Source organism: Procambarus clarkii, chromosome 70 (assembly GCF_040958095.1).
Source record: "Procambarus clarkii isolate CNS0578487 chromosome 70, FALCON_Pclarkii_2.0, whole genome shotgun sequence".
In the NCBI taxonomy this organism is placed as follows: Eukaryota; Metazoa; Arthropoda; class Malacostraca; order Decapoda; family Cambaridae; genus Procambarus; species Procambarus clarkii.
The window spans coordinates 24,147,653-24,165,031 of record NC_091219.1 but is presented as its reverse complement, the minus strand read 5'-3'; the positions used below and the strand labels follow the sequence as shown (position 1 = coordinate 24,165,031).

At 45.3% G+C, this 17,379-nt stretch overlaps 2 protein-coding genes across 2 annotated transcripts in view; one reads left to right on the top strand and one right to left on the bottom strand.

Moving 5' to 3' along the window:
• Nucleotides 1-17,379, top strand: part of LOC123744891 (protein mono-ADP-ribosyltransferase PARP12) — a 167,346-nt gene that overhangs the window by 43,339 nt on the left and 106,628 nt on the right. The gene's annotated exons all lie outside the window — the stretch shown is intronic.
• LOC138356000 (putative protein FAM47C) lies at nucleotides 14,812-15,963 on the bottom strand. Its single transcript, XM_069311546.1, has 2 exons — nucleotides 15,863-15,963; nucleotides 14,812-15,481 (listed from the first exon to the last, which is right to left on the bottom strand). Exons 1-2 carry the CDS (start codon nucleotides 15,961-15,963, stop codon nucleotides 14,812-14,814), a joined length of 771 nt encoding a protein of 256 aa, XP_069167647.1.

The following is a 17,379-nucleotide window of genomic DNA, read 5'->3' as shown; positions in this document are numbered from 1 at the left end:
TTATTTCTACGTAGTGATCGTATCACCTCTTTTTCTTCTATCCTCTGGTGTATTGAGCACCTCTTAGTCTCTCCTTGTAGTTCTTGTTTCTCAGTTCTGGAAGTCATTTAGTTGCATGGCTCTGTGCAGCTGTTGTGGTGTCTGCTGTTGCGTCCCTGTTGTAGCGTCTGTGCTGGCAGCCGCAGTAGAAGCAGCAGCAGCAGCAGCAGCAGCAGCAGCAGCAGTAGTAGGGGAGAACCATTATTTCTCGTTTACTGTCATAGTTCCATTTCATAATTCACCACTGTGTGGTACTTCATTCATAATTTTGTTCAAGCGGCACCAGAGAGAGAGAGAAAGAGTGCGAGAGTGAGTGTGTGAGAGAGAGAGTGAGAGTGAGTGTTAGAGAGAGAGAGAGAGAGTGTGTGTGTGTGAGAGAGAGTGAGAGTGAGTGTTAGAGAGAGAGAGAGAGAGAAAGAGAGAGAGAGAGAGAAAGAGAGAGAGAGAGAGAGAGAGAGAGAGAGAGAGAGAGAGAGAGAGAGAGAGAGAGAGAGAGAGAGAGAGAGAGAGAGAGAGAGAATTTTAGAGAGAGAGAAAGAGACAGACAGACAGACATAGACACACAGACAGATATGCAGTCGTTAGATAACTCCAAAAAAAATTATGCTTTATTATTATTTTAAATAAAAATTCCAGTGTTAAGCATTGCCATTATAATTAAGTATAACGTGTGCTTATATATTGCAAAAATTAATGTCAACATCCACTGATGTCTAATTAAGACCATTTTTGCTCCCAGGATAGGTGTGGGGTGCACAATAGACTACTGCTCATAGGATGAGCATAGGTTAAAGAACACACTACTACTCACAGGATGAGTATGGGGAGCGCAATAAACTACCCGTCACAGGATTATAATACTGTAACCCGTAATATATCACTAACATATAATATATCCATATATCCGTAATATATCCATTTAAAAGCTGCCCCCTCACTACTTCAACAGTTTATATCTCAGTCAGATGAGACGTGATCCTCCTGAGAGCTGGTGTAATGCTGCCTTGTTATGGGTAATGTGAAGACCGCCAGTGGCAGGACCTTGTGGGAGCAGTGGCAGGAGCTTGTGGGAGTAGTGGGAGCAGTGGCAGGACCTTGTGGGAGCAGTGGGAGCAGTGGCAGGACCTTGTGGGAGCAGTGGGAGCAGTGGCAGGAGCTTGTGGGAGTAGTGGGAGGAGCTTGTGGGAGGTGGGAGCAGTGGGAGGAGCTTGTGGGAGCAGTGGGAGGAGCTTGTGGGAGGAGCTTGTGGGAGGTGGGAGCAGTGGGAGGAGCTTGTGGGATTAGTGGGAGGAGCTTGTGGGAGGTGGGAGGAGCTTGTGGGAGCAGTGGCAGGAGCTTGTGGGATTAGTGGGAGGAGCTTGTGAGAGTAGTGGGAGGAGCTTGTGGGAGCAGTGGCAGGAGCTTGTGGGATTAGTGGGAGGAGCTTGTGGGAGTAGTGGGAGGAGCTTGTGGGAGCAGTGGCAGGAGCTTGTGGGAGCAGTGGGAGGAGCTTGTGGAAGCAGTGGCAGGAGCTTGTGGGATTAGTGGGAGGAGCTTGTGAGAGTAGTGGGAGGAGCTTGTGGGATTAGTGGGAGGAGCTTGTGGGAGGTGGGAGCAGTGGGAGGAGCTTGTGGGAGCAGTGGGAGGAGCTTGTGGGAGGTGGGAGGAGCTTGTGGGAGGTGGGAGTAGTGGGAGGAGCTTGTGGGAGGTGGGAGCAGTGGGAGGAGCTTGTGGGAGGTGGGAGGAGCTTGTGGGAGGTGGGAGGAGCTTGTGGGAGGTGGGAGGAGCTTGTGGGAGGTGGGAGCAGTGGGAAGAGCCCAGTAACACAGCCCAGAGTTACTAGGGGGGTGTTTATCACAGGGTAAATACTGGGGGCAGGACTTTACGGGCTATTCATGCCCGTACAATCGGAGCAGGACTCGTCCAGAATTGACACAACCCACTTATAGAACCTCTGCACGTCTTTAATGGCGGCTTTCTGTTCATTTATTTAACAGTTTATGGGCTTGGAAAGTTTATAACTCAAGGCTGTTATTGTTATTGTTATAAATAACCGCCGTAGCGCGTCAGAGCTCATAAATGGTTTAATAAAGTATAAACAGCTGTCATGATTGGGGAAAGATGTACTGGTTTCGTGAGTGGTGGAGTAAATGCTCGCATCATAGCTTTGATTGCCACTTCAAAGATGTTCTGTGACAGCCAAGGAAATCATCGGGCATTAGGCTCATGAGTATATAATTTAACAGATTTAGATTTTAACATTTTCTAACTTAATAAAAGGCATCTACAAATTATTAATCCCATTACAGGCTTTAATAAAAATATATTATTATTGTTTACTGATGCATTGACTGACCTGTGTTAGTCTACATCAAAGTGAAAATTCCTTTATTGAATTCCTTTATCAGTTATCGCAAACTCGTATAATAACGAATGTATTGGAAAGGTACTTAAAATAGGGGTGAATGATTTATGAACACCGTGTACATCTTGATCTAGACATTGCTAGCAAAGGGAACGCAGACAGAGCAAGGTGCTTAGTTAGTGGAAACATGGCACTTACACAAGTCATAGGAATACAAGAGACTTGCATAAGTCACAACTTCAACTCCTTAATCTGTCTTCGCGTGCAGTCAGCACCAACACAGCTCCCTGGAGGGCAGACTGAATGCTCTGAACATCCTCCCAAAAATGAACTAAGCTCACTCATATCTCTAGAAAATAGGACGAATGAGCTGATTCCATTTCTTGCTGGACTATAGGCTCGAGTCATTTAGCCAGTTAGTATATAATTGGTTACATTTTCCGAGACAGAAACATCTCTCACACACACACACACACACACACACACACACACACACACACACACACACACACACACACACACACACACACACACCTGGTGGAGAGGGGTGCCAGGGGTGGTCAGGTGTATGTGAGCGAGACAGTACAGGTACACAGTGAGGAGGGAGAGTTCCTCAACAGTAACGGGATCATCAGGATAAATTTAAGAAGCAAAAAAGCAGCAACAACGGCAGTTATTGTAGTTGCAACAGTAGCAACAGCAACAGTAGCAACAACAACAGTAGCATCAACAACAACAGTAGCAGCGTCAACAGTAACGCCAGGCTAAAAACTAACCTTTTCCCAGCAAGATAATATTGACCACAGGGGCTGACAGCTAAAGCACACAAAAATGACTGCATGTGTTAGGTAAACTAACATATCACGGAAGAGTCACCATTCCCCCGTCGTCTCGCAGAGAAGAATCACGCTTGGAAAATGGCCACATTGAAGCAATTAGGACTGGTTCACTTGTCGTACTTTTGCGAGGCCTCGACGCCTCCAGACCCAGAGGGTGTGTGTGTGATGGGCTACTGGCCTCCCCTCCCCCTCACACACACACACACACACACACACACACACACACACACACATACACACACACACACATACACTCATTCTCTCTCTCTCTCTCTCTCTCTCTCTCTCTCTCTCTCTCTCTCTCTCTCTCTCTCTCTCTCTCTCTCTCTCTCTCTCTCTCTCTCTCTCTCTCTCTCTCCCCCTCCCACTTCCACAGACTGTCATGAACATTGCAAAAGATACATACCCATATAATTACTTTTTAATTACCTGGGGAAAAAGAGCTTTATTTCGGGAACAATAATAGTAATTGTGGGTTACAACGGCCTCATTAATTTGGGCTCTAGGGTGAAACTTTTGTTCATTGCTCCCTCTTGTCATTGCTCCGTCACACACACACACACATGGTACCCCTGGTGGCTGAGTGGAGAGCACTCAGGGCTCGTAATCCTGGGGACCAGGGTTTGATCCCTAGCGATGGCGGAAAACAAATGAACAGTTTCACCTTGATGCTTCTGTTACCTAGCAGTAAATAGGTACCTGGGAGTTAGACAGCTGCTACGGGCTGCCTCCTATATGTGTGTGTGTGTGTGTGTGTGTGTGTGAAAAAAATAGTAGTTAGTAACAGTTGATTGATTGACAGTGTAGAGGCGGGCCGAAGGAGCAGAGCTCAACCTCCGCAAGCAGAACTAGGTGAATACACACACACACACACACACACACACACACACACACACACACACACACACACACACACACACACACACACACACACACACACACACACAGGCAGCCTTATAATCTCCTCTCATCTCAACCCAATGGAATCCTACCATTGTTGTCCTCAAGAAGCCTTACTCAGCACCCACATAATTCACAGGAGGAAAAGAGTAAGGGGAAGAGGAGGAAGAGAAAGTGGAATAAAGAGGACGGGAAAGATGGGACGGAGAGGAAGGAAGAAGGGAAAAAAAGAATGGGGAAGAAAGGAAGGGTAGGGAGGGTCAGAAGGACCAAATTGTCGTCTCAGATATTTTCCCCAAGACTCGCCAGTTTTCTCTCAGACCCTCCCAAGCAGACATTCTTATTTCTATAGAACTTTCTTCATTAATCTTGACGGAGGTGTTTGGGGAGTTTTTTTCTATTGGGACAAAACTCCCAACATGTCACGTTTATTTTGTAGCGTTTCTTAAACCTGATTGGTTGGTTTTGTAGTGTTTCTTAAACCTGATTGGTTGGGTTTTGTAGCGTTTCTTAAACCTGATTGGTTGGGTTTTGTAGCGTTTCTTAAACCTGATTGGTTGGGTTTTGTAGCGTTTCTTAAACCTGATTGGTTGTCTATGCAGTGTTTCCTCCTCCCATTGGTCAGTTTTCTCGGCAATAATCATTTACTCGCAGTTTGTGTTGCGTGTTTATAGTGTTGTACAAGGCCTCTGCGGCGTGTTGAGTTGCAGGAGTCGTAGTGTGTTACCGTGTTAAGTGTTGCATTATGTGTAAGATGCATTGTGTTGAGTGCGAGGCAGAGTGTGTTAAAAGGGAGCCGTGGTGTGTTGCTTGTTAAGGCGCTGTTATGTGTAAGTCAGATTACGTTATTGGTAAGTCATATTGTGTTACAAGTCCTATTGTGTTACAAGTCCTATTGTGTTACAAGTCCTATTGTGTTACAAGTCATATTGTGTTACAAGTCATATTGTGTTACAAGTCCTATTGTGTTACAAGTCCTATTGTGTTACAAGTCCTATTGTGTTACAAGTCCTATTGTGTTACAAGTCCTATTACGTTACATGTAATATTGAATTAATAGTAAGACATGATTTATTATGATCAACTTAAAACGTATTGAATTCCTTTGTTACGAAAACACGTTAATTAATCAGTTTAAAAGAGGACCAATAATAGATTATCCTTAATACTAACATTTCAGTGTTTAGTTTATGGTAAATTTTTTATGTTCACTTATTATTGTTATTTATCTAAAGTATCTTTACGTTGAAGTACATATTGTTACTTTCTGGTGGTCCATCACTACATATTGTTACTTTCTGGTGGTCCATCACTACATATTGTTACTTTCTGGTGGTCCATCACTACATATTGTTACTTTCTGGTGGTCCATCACTACATATTGTTACTTTCTGGTGGTCCATCACTACATATTGTTACTTTCTGGTGGTCCATCACTACATATTGTTACTTTCTGGTGGTCCATCACTACATATTGTTACTTTCTGGTGGTCCATCACTACATATTGTTACTTTCTGGTGGTCCATCACTACATATTGTTACTTTCTGGTGGTCCATCACTACATATTGTTACTTTCTGGTGGTCCATCACTACATATTGTTACTTTCTGGTGGTCCATCACTACATATTGTTACTTTCTGGTGGTCCATCACTACATATTGTTACTTTCTGGTGGTCCATCACTACATATTTGCTAGTTTCTGGTGGTCCATCACTACATATTGTTACTTTCTGGTGGTCCATCACTACATATTGTTACTTTCTGGTGGTCCATCACTACATATTGTTACTTTCTGGTGGTCCATCACTACATATTGTTACTTTCTGGTGGTCCATCACTACATATTGTTACTTTCTGGTGGTCCATCACTACATATTGTTACTTTCTGGTGGTCCATCACTACATATTGTTACTTTCTGGTGGTCCATCGCTACATATTGTTACTTTCTGGTGGTCCATCGCTACATATTGTTACTTTCTGGTGGTCCATCGCTACATATTGTTACTTTCTGGTGGTCCATCACTACATATTGTTACTTTCTGGTGGTCCATCACTACATATTGTTACTTTCTGGTGGTCCATCACTACATATTGTTACTTTCTGGTGGTCCATCACTACATATTGTTACTTTCTGGTGGTCCATCACTACATATTGTTACTTTCTGGTGGTCCATCACTACATATTGTTACTTTCTGGCGGTCCATCACTACATATTGTTACTTTCTGGTGGTCCATCACTACATATTGTTACTTTCTGGTGGTCCATCACTACATATTGTTACTTTCTGGTGGTCCATCACTACATATTGTTACTTTCTGGTGGTCCATCACTACATATTGTTACTTTCTGGTGGTCCATCACTACATATTGTTACTTTCTGGTGGTACATCACTACATATTGTTACTTTCTGGTGGTCCATCGCTACATATTGTTACTTTCTGGCGGTCCATCACTACATATTGTTACTTTCTGGTGGTCCATCACTACATATTGTTACTTTCTGGCGGTCCATCACTACATATTGTTACTTTCTGGTGGTCCATCACTACATATTTGCTAGTTTCTGGTGGTCCATCACTACATATTGTTACTTTCTGGCGGTCCATCACTACATATTGTTACTTTCTGGTGTTCCATCACTACATATTGTTACTTTCTGGCGGTCCATCACTACATATTGTTACTTTCTGGCGGTCCATCACTACATATTGTTACTTTCTGGTGGTCCATCACTACATATTGTTACTTTCTGGCGGTCCATCACTACATATTGTTACTTTCTGGTGGTCCATCACTACATATTTGCTAGTTTCTGGTGGTCCATCACTACATATTGTTACTTTCTGGCGGTCCATCACTACATATTGTTACTTTCTGGCGGTCCATCACTACATATTGTTACTTTCTGGCGGTCCATCACTACATATTGTTACTTTCTGGTGGTCCATCACTACATATTTGCTAGTTTCTGGTGGTCCATCACTACATATTTGCTAGTTTCTGGTGTTCCATCACTACATATTTGCTACTTTCTGGTGTTCCATCACTACATATTTGCTACTTTCTGGTGGTCCATCACTACATATTTGCTACTTTCTGGCGGTCCATCACTACATATTTGCTACTTACAGCCAAACATCTACTATAAGTACTTTCATTTCTGAATGATGGGTTGATATATTTGCAGGTATACATAGATGGATTGTAGGCTCACTAGAGGTATACATAGGTGGATTATAACCTTCCTACAGGTATACATAGGTGGATTATAACCTTCCTACAGGTATACATAGGTGGATAATAACCTCCATACAGGTATACATAGATGGATCATAACTTTCCTACAGGTATACATAGGTGGATTATAACCTACAGGTATACATAGGTGGATAATAACCTTCCTACAGGTATACATTGGTGGATCATAACCTTCCTACAGGTATACATAGATGAATTATAACCTTCCTACAGGTATACATAGATGGATCATAACCTTCCTACAGGTATACATTGATGGATTATAACCTTCCTACAGGTATACATAGATGGATCATAACCTTCCTACAGGTATACATTGATGGATTATAACCTTCCTACAGGTATACATAGATGAATTATAACATCACAACAGGTATATATGAATATGCTGTAGCCTGTCGAGCCATGGTGGAGATGGGAGCCAGGGTACACAGAAGCTGTGTGAAATATTTTGTTTGGTTTCTGACACTCAATACGCCTGAATCATTTTTTGAGGATCAAAGCTTAGAGTACACACACGCCTTTACCATTCCCCTTCCCTCCCACACTCCCCTTCCCTCCCACACACACACTCCCCTTCCCTCCCACACACACACTCCCCTTCCCACACACACACTCCCCTTCCCACACACACACTCCCCTTCCCACACACACACACTCCCCTTCCCACACACACACTTCCCTTCCCACACACACACTCCCCTTCCCACACACACACTTCCCTTCCCACACACACACTCCCCTTCCCCCACACACACACTCCCCTTCCCACACACACACACTCCCCTTCCCACACACACACACTCCCCTTCCCACACACACACTTCCCTTCCCACACACACACTCCCCTTCCCACACACACACTCCCCTTCCCCCACACACACTCCCCTTCCCACACACACACACACTCCCCTTCCCACACACACACTCCCCTTCCCACACACACACTCCCCTTCCCACACACACACACTCCCCTTCCCACACACACACTCCCCTTCCCACACGCAGATTCCTTTCCCTTCTCCCCTCCCACACCCAAGTGCCCCTTCCTCTCTCAGTCCTTCCTCCGAATTGACAGTACGTCTTAATAGTAAATGTAATAAGTACAATCCTGACTATCGGCATAGTACATAAATACACTTAATGGCCAGCATCGCACCAAAATGTTGTGAATATTAGAGTTTACCTGAAAAGGTGTATAGAAAACCACGACCTAACCTAGCCTTGGGAGTGTAGGAGGACAAGCATGTAAAGAACATTTATTGTTTCTTAATTACAATTAGTACTTAACCTATAGCTATATTGATATTACAGTTTTATAAAACTAATAAAACAAAACTAAAGTCTTTCAATAAATTATAAAGTAACTCAGGATATTTTCAATTTTTTGTATAAAATCTCTATTGTTTAATAAAACTGAAAGAAATTCTTTATATTTAAAACTTGTGTATATAGAATTGAAAACGAAAACTTCAACCTAAAAATTTTGAGTGTATTAACAGAAAATGAGGAAAATATTTGGGGAGGTAAATATAACAGCATAATAAGTGTATTTATGTACTATGCAGACAGACAGGATTGTACTTATTACATTTAGTATTAAAACGTACTGTTTATTAGGATGAAGGGTTGCCCCCTCTACACTACAGTCCAGTCCTGAGTTTCCCTGGTAACTTGAGCCTGATTTTCCCTTGTACACACCAGTGTTCAGTGAGGGGTGGGGGCATATCATAGGACCTCCGACAGATTACAAACAAACAGTCCGTGAGTGTTTGTATTACTGAGAAAACCAACAGAGACGAAAAAAATTCAGGTTAAAATAACCTGTGGTATGCAGCCCCGCATTGTTTTATTAAACATAACATTGAGGACATTCAATATGCAGTAAACTAGTGACGGGACGCGGCGCCTCTTGCTCTACTGTTATGGTAGCCAGGACCACGCATTCGAACACTCCCTCCTGGAATTATGTCTCAATTTCCAGCTTTATAAACGAAAAGTACCGTCTGGTGTGTGTGTGTGTGTGTGTGTCTGCTCACCTAGTTGTTGTACTCGTCAAGTTGTGCTTGCGGGGGTTCAGCTCTGGCTCTTTGGTCCCGCCTCTCGACCGTCAATCAACTGGTGTACAGGTTCCTGAGCCTAATGGGCTCTGTCATATGTACATTTGAAACTGTGTATGGAGTCAGCCTCCACCACATCACTGCCTAATGCATTCTATCTGCTAACTACTTTGACACTGAAAAAGTTCTTTCTAACGTCCCTGTGGCTCATTTGGGCACTCAGTTTCCACCTGTGTCCCCTTGTTTACATTGATGTGTGTGTGTGATTAATTCTAATGATGGTTACAGCTATTTATTAATATTTTTTAATAATTCGAGCCCATTATAGTCGTGTTATTTGCCTAGTTGGAACCACTTAGGGAATTTACTAAAGATTTTTTGGACCTAGATTATTAAAATAATTACTCGTTAAAACAATTAATTCTTCATTCATTTGATAAAAAATGTTCTATTTAACTATCTGCATTTTTTTTACTAAATTGCCCAATCTTTCTGTTGAAGAAAACCTTGGTGCAATTTTTTCATGTAATTAAAACTTGGAGGTGTCAGAAGGTCGTGGAGGGCCCCCTGGGAGGTGGAGGGGCCCCCAGGGTGGTGGAGGGCCCCCTGGGTGGTGGAGGGCCCCCTGGGTGGTGGAGGGCCCCCTGGGTGGTGGAGGGCCCCCCCTGGGTGGTGGAAGGCCCCCTGGGTGGTGGAGGGCCCCCTGGGTGGTGTAGGGCCCCCTGGGTGGTGTAGGGCCCCCTGGGTGGTGTAGGGCCCCCTGGGTGGTGGAGGGCCCCCCTGGGTGGTGGAGGGCCCCCCTGGGTGGTGGAGGGCCCCCCTGGGTGGAGGGGCCCTTGATGGTCTCTCTCGTATGTCAGTCTGTCTCTTAGCTTCAAATTATCTCTCTGTCTGTCTCTGCGTCTCTTTTTGAAGTCTGAACCCCAGGACGGGACCCTTAGCTTAGTTCTGGATCTCATAAAAGGACTCCACGCTAGCGCTGCATGTTCGTGGATTGGTCTGACATACGTAGTGAATAAGATCAATGATTCCTTAATATCAGATTTGATGATAGGTCTAAGGGATGGGTCCACGGAACGTTGGAGGAGGTACAGAGTGGAAGAGTGTAAGCAGATTCCGAATGGGAAGGGGGTAGGAAAGGTAGGGCAGACTTAACAGGAAAGAGAAGGGGAGAGGGGAGGACTGGCGTAGAAATAGGGATAAAAAGGGTACAAAAAAGGGGTAAGTAAACAAAGGGGAGCGTGTTGGGGAAAAATTAAAAGGCGGAGGGAGTGTCAGGAAAAGGAAAATATAAAAGGGGAGGAAGGAGAAGCGGAAACATCCCAGCACTGAGAGATGGTGAAGAGAATGGTGAGATACAACGGCTGATGAGGAGAATGAGGGGTGAGGTGAGGGGAGGTAGTGGGTGAGATGACTGAGACATGTGATATATATATATATATATATATATATATATATATATATATATATATATATATATATATATATATATTATTAAATATGACCGAAAAAGTAAGATTAATAATTCTAACACGAATTTTCTCAATCTTTCGTACATTTCTTTTCACTGTTGGAGGTAAATCAAAAATCAATTCTCCAAAATTCATTTTTATTTCTAGTCTGACGCAACACGAGCGCGTTTCGTAAAACTTATTACATTTTCAAAGACTTTAGTTTACAAATACACAACTGAATAGAACTTACGCATCTCCGATTTTATATCTACATTTTAGTGAGGTGGATGGGGTGAGGAGGCATTAATAGGGTATTAATTTCATCAACACAAGACAGAACAAGATGTGTTGATGAAAATCTTGTAGCCTACAAGAGAGACAAGGAAGGATTTCCTACACCAGGTTGGCAGATGCCACTGAAGAGGACAGGAACCCTGGTACAGCAATTTGTTTTGCTGAGCTAGCGCCGAGGCCCCGAGTCTGACAGGAAGGGAAGCCTGTTTCCACTGTGAGTTGCTGAGAGAAAGGTCGAAGGCTTTTTTCTAACATTGATTTCAGCAAGCTGTCGTACTCTTGCACGTTAATATGTACTCTTGAACGTACTCAGCACGTCAGCACAAGCTGTTTATATTTATATATTTATACACACACACACACACACACACACACACACACACACACACACACACACACACACACACACACACACACACACACACACAGACAGACCTGTGATACTCACCTAGGTGAGTAGGTGAGGTGAGTACACACGCACACACACACCAACTCAACAGTCCCAGAGGGGAGTGGGGAACTCCCAATCAGCAATCCACCAAACCCAGACTCGAGGATAACACCCCTATCTTCCTCCCCATAGAAACCTCCCCTTACCCTGAACTCTCCCTGTCCCCATTCAAATGCTCAATCAACCCTCCCTCCTCCCCTTACCCCATACCCTCCCTGGTCCCCCCTTTCCTTGACCCCCCCACCCCCACCCCTCGCCTTAGAATCCTCTGAGACCCTGTTAACCAACTCACAAATTCCCTCCCCAACCACTGATCTCCCTCCCCTCCCACCACAGACTCCCCTGCATTACACAACCCATGACCTTCCCCTCCACCACATCCCATGCCCTAACTGACCCCCAGCACCAGACCCTCTCAGCCACACCACCCCAGTCACTTCCCCCTCCCCGTACCGCATCCTCCAAACTTCCTTACACCCCAGATCCCATAGGTCCTCCTTCCTAGAACTGCCCTCCAACCTGACACCCCTTGTCCCCCAACTCCAATGGAATTAACAGAAACTGAGGATGGACAGAAGAGAGTCAGCTTCAAGGTAATGTACTCGAACATAGATGGCATCACAGGCAAGGCAAGTGAACTTAGTGAAAGAGCACAAGAGGTGAACTCGGATGTAATTGGACTCACTTAACAAAACTCTCAGGAATCATAACGAATGGGGTGTTTTCTCAGGACTACACTGTAATAAGGAAAGAGAGATAGGTTAGGGGAGGGGGCAGAATGGCCCTATTGATGAGAAGGAATGGAGTTTCGACGAGATTGTTATTCTGGGCTGCGAGGGATTCACAGACTTCATATCAGACACCATGAGGATGGGAGGACCAAGAGTAGTAGTATCAGTGATATATAACCCACCACTAAATAACAGAAGATCCAGGCAAGTATATAGGAACATGGCAGTTAACACTATAATAGAAAGAGCAGCCGCTGCTGCCTGTAGAAATCGATCCTATCCGTTCATCATGGGGGACTTCAATCACAGAAGGATAGACTGGGAAAACAAGGAACCGCATGGAAGTGAGGAAACATAGTGCTAAACTGTTGGAAGCGGCGAGAAGAAACTTTTTAAGTCAGCATGTCAGGGGACCCACAAGAACGAGAGGCACCAATGAACCAGCGAGACTCGACCTAGTCTTCACTCTGAACGACACAGACATAAGGGAAATCGGTTTTGAAGCCCCCGTGGGAATGAGTGATCACAGTGTACTGATGTTTGAACACCTGGTCGAAGTAGGGTCAAAGTACTCAAAGAAGGGCCCAGAAAACAAAAGGCCGGCATACCAGAGGCGAAACTATGTGGAGATAAGGAAATTCTTAACAGATATAGCTTAAGGAACAGAACTCAGAGGAAAGACAGCCCTAGACATGATGAACCACATCACAAAGAAGAGTAAGGAGGCAGCAGACAAATGTCTGCTGCAGATAATGAAAGGATAAGTGAAGGAACAGATAATGAAATTGACGATAGGGGCAGACAGATTCACTACTAACGACAAGGAAGTGTGCGAAGAATTCCAAAAGAATTTCCAGGAGATCTTCACAGTAGAGCAAGGAAAAGTTTCAAAGAGAGGGAATATCTAACCAGACACCACTAGAGGAGTTTGTGATTACCAGTGGGGAGGTGAGGAACCATCTGCTAGATTTGGATGTGACAAAAGCTATAGGACCAGATAGAATCTCACCATGGATAGGAAAGGAAGGAGTAGAAGCACTGTGCCTGCCACTATCCATGGTGTACAACAAATCACTGGTAACTGGTGCATTGCCAAAAGTTTAGAAGACGTCCAATGTAGACCCGATATACCAGAAAGTTGATAAGACAGGCGGCATTGAACTACAGGTAAATGTCCCTAACTTGCATACCATGCAAAATGATGGAGGAAACTGTGCGAAAAAACTAGTGTAATATCTGGAGCGAAAGAACTTTGTAACATATCAGCATGGGTTCAGGGATGGGAAATCATGCCTTACAGAATTAATTGAATTCTATGACCAGGCAACACAAATCAGGCAAGATAGAGAGGGCGGGGCGGACTACATATTTTTGGATTGCGAGAAAGCCTTTGACACGGTACCACGCAAGAGACTAGTGCACAAGCTGGAGATGCAGGCAAGAGTGAAAGTGGCGTTACCAGTGGAGTCCCATAGGGATCATCAGTCCTTGGACCTTTACTGTTTCTGATTTATGTAAATGATCTCCCAGAGGGAATAGACTCGTTCCTCTCAATGATTGCTGATGTTGTAAAAATTATGAGGAGGATTAAAACAGAATAAAATAGTATGAGGCTACAAGAGGATCTAGACAAACTGAAGAAATAGTCCAACAAATGGCTATTAAAGTTCAACCCATGTATATGTAAGGTGATGAAATTATGCGGAGGAAATAGGCCAGACACTGGATACTGAATGAGAGATGAAGTCCTTCACGAAACGGACAGAGAACAAGATCCAGGAGTTGATATCACGCCAAACCTGTCTCCTGAAACCCACATCAAAAGAATAACATCGGCGGCGTATGCAAGGGTGGTAACCATCAGAAATGCCTTCAGAAACCTGTGTAAGGAATCCATACCACGTATGTAAGGCCGATCCTGGAGTATGCGGCCCCAGCATGGAGCCCGTACCTTATCAAGCACAAGACGAACCTGGAAGTTCAGAGGTATGCCACTAGACTTGTCCCAGAACTAAGAGGCATGAGTTAACGAGGGAAGGCTGAGGGAACTGCACCTCACGTCGCTGGAAGACAGAAGAGCTCGGGGAGACATGATCACCACATATAAAATTCTCAGGGGAATTGACAGGGTAAACAAGGATGGACTATTTATCACGGGTGGTACACGCACAAGGGGACACAGGTGGAAGCCGAGTACCTAAATGAGCCACAGAGATGTTAGAAAGAACTTTTTCAGTGTTAGAGTAGTTAGTAAATGGAATTCACTTAGCAGTGATGTGGTGGAGTCTGACTCCATACACAGTTTCAAATGTAGATATGATAGAGCCCAATAGGCTCAGGAATCTGTACACCAGTTGATTGACGGTTGAGAGGCGGAACCAAAGAGCCAAAGCTCAACACCCGCAAACACAAATAGATGAGTACACACCCACACTAGGCTGGGTTGTTTGGATGTGGAGGTGCTGGGTGGAGGTGCTGGGTGGAGGTGCAGGGTGGAGATGCTGGGTGGAGATGCTGGGTGGAGGTGCAGGGTGGAGGTGCAGGGTGGAGGTGCAGGGTGGAGGTGCAGGGTGGAGATGCTGGGTGGAGATGCTGGGTGGAGGTGCAGGGTGGAGATGCTGGGTGGAGATGCTGGGTGGAGGTGCAGGGTGGAGGTGCAGGGTGGAGATGCTGGGTGGAGATGCTGGGTGGAGGTGCAGGGTGGAGGTGCAGGGTGGAGATGCTGGGTGGAGATGCTGGGTGGAGGTGCAGGGTGGAGGTGCAGGGTGGAGATGCTGGGTGGAGATGCTGGGTGGAGGTGCAGGGTGGAGGTGCAGGGTGGAGGTGCAGGGTGGAGATGCTGGGTGGAGATGCTGGGTGGAGGTGCAGGGTGGAGATGCAGGGTGGAGGTGGAGGTGCAGGGTGGAGGTGCAGGGTGGAGGTGCAGGGTGGAGATGCTGGGTGGAGGTGCAGGGTGGAGGTGCAGGGTGGAGGTGCAGGGTGGAGGTGCAGGGTGGAGGTGCAGGATGGAGGTGCAGGGTGGAGGTGCAGGGTGGAGATGCTGGGTGGAGATGCTGGGTGGAGGTGCAGGGTGGAGGTGCTGGGTGGAGGTGCTGGGTGGAGGCTGCTAGGAGCCCAGATAACCGGCTCTCATCACAACCAGGCCTGAATAAACCCACCATCAATTATTGGGTATTTCGTGCATATATATTTTCAGAGCTGAAAAGCCACTTCAACTGTTGATATACGAATTTAATGCCTGCAGAACCTTGACGACTGGGACTAATGGACCTGAGTAGTGACTCAATGGGAGAAGCCAGGCAATAGGTAATGGTTTCATAACGCGTATGTAAAATCTTGCCAATCACCACGACTAGATTTGAATTAAATCCTTTGCCAGTGTATGAGTGCGTCGCCCGTACCCCTTAAGTCCACCTAACTCAAGTCTTAATGTTTTACAGCTTTACAACATTCCTGTCTGGGCCGTGTGTGTGTATGTACTCACCTAGTTGTTCTTGCAGGGGTTGAGCTTCGACTCTTTGGTCCCGCTTCTAAACTCGTCAGTCTACTGCTGTACACATTCCTGAGCCTACTGGGCTCTATCATATCTGCATTTGAAACTGTGTATGGAGTCTTTCAGCGACTTGAGGTGCAGTTCACGCAGCCTTTTCTCATAACTCATGCCTCTTAGTTCTGGGACTAGCCTAGTGGCATACCTCTGAACTTTTTCCAGCTTCGTCTTGTGTTTGATAAGGTACGGGCTCCATGCTGGGGCCGCATACTCCAGGATTGGCCTTGCATATGTGGTATACAGGATTCTGAATGATTCCTTACACAGGTTTCTGAAGGCAGTTCTGATGTTAGCCAGCCTCACATACGCCGCCGATGACATTCTTTAGATGTGGGCTTCAGGAGACAGGTTTGGTGTGATATCAACTCCTAGATCTTTCTCTCTGTCCGTTTCACGCAGGACTTTATCGCCCATTCGGTATCCTGTGTCTGGCCTCCTATTTCCTTCACCTATATATATATATATTTATGTGTTTGTGTGTGTGTGTGTGTGTGTGTGTGTGTGTGTGTGTGTGTGTGTGTGTGTGTGTGTGTGTGTGTGTGTGTGTGTGTGTGTGTATTTACTCACCTTGTTACCTAGTTGCGCTAGGTATGGTTAAATTGTGTGTGCGTGTGAGTGTGAGCGTGTGTGTGTGAGCGTGTGTGTGTGAGTGTGTGTGTGTGTGTGTGTGTGTGTGTGTGTGTGTGTGTGTGTGCGTGTGTGTGCGTGTGTGTGTGTGCGTGTGTGTGCGTGTGAGCGAGCAAGACCCCAGGGGACACTTCTCCACCTCCCAGCTCACCTACAATACATTACCGTTAACACTATTGAGTTGGTTCTTTATTGCGACTCACGAGCTACGTAAGCGGGAGAGAGAGAGGCGCGACTACCGAGACGGAAAGGAAGAAACGGGAAGGAAAGGGTTGAAGAAGATAAGATATGGGAAGAAAAGTGGGTGAGGACGCTTAGAAATTGAAAGGAAATGGTGACTAAATGGAAAATATGGAAAGGAAGGTGGTGAAGGAATGGTAGGGAAGAGTGTGTGTGTGTGTGTACTCACTTAGTTGTGCTTGCGGGGTTGAGCTCTGGCTCTTTGGTCCCGCCTCTCAACTGTCAATCAACTGGTGTACAGGTTCCTGAGCCTATTGGGCTCTATCATATCTACACTTGAAACTGTGTATGGAGTCAGCCTCCACCACATCACTGCCTAATGCATTCCACCTGTTAACTACTTTGACACTGAACAAATTTTTTCTAACGTCCCTGTGGCTCATTTGGGTTTCCACCTGTGTCCCCTTGTTCGCGTTCCCCCTCATGCTAAATAGTTTGTCTTTGTCTCACCCTGTCAATTCCTCCTGAGTATTTTGTAGGTAGTGATCATGTCTTATGATCACCACAGATACGAAGACAGGAAAATTAGAGATGAAAAGGAAAAGTAAAGGAGTGGGAAAAGGAGAAGTTAAAGGAAGAGGAAG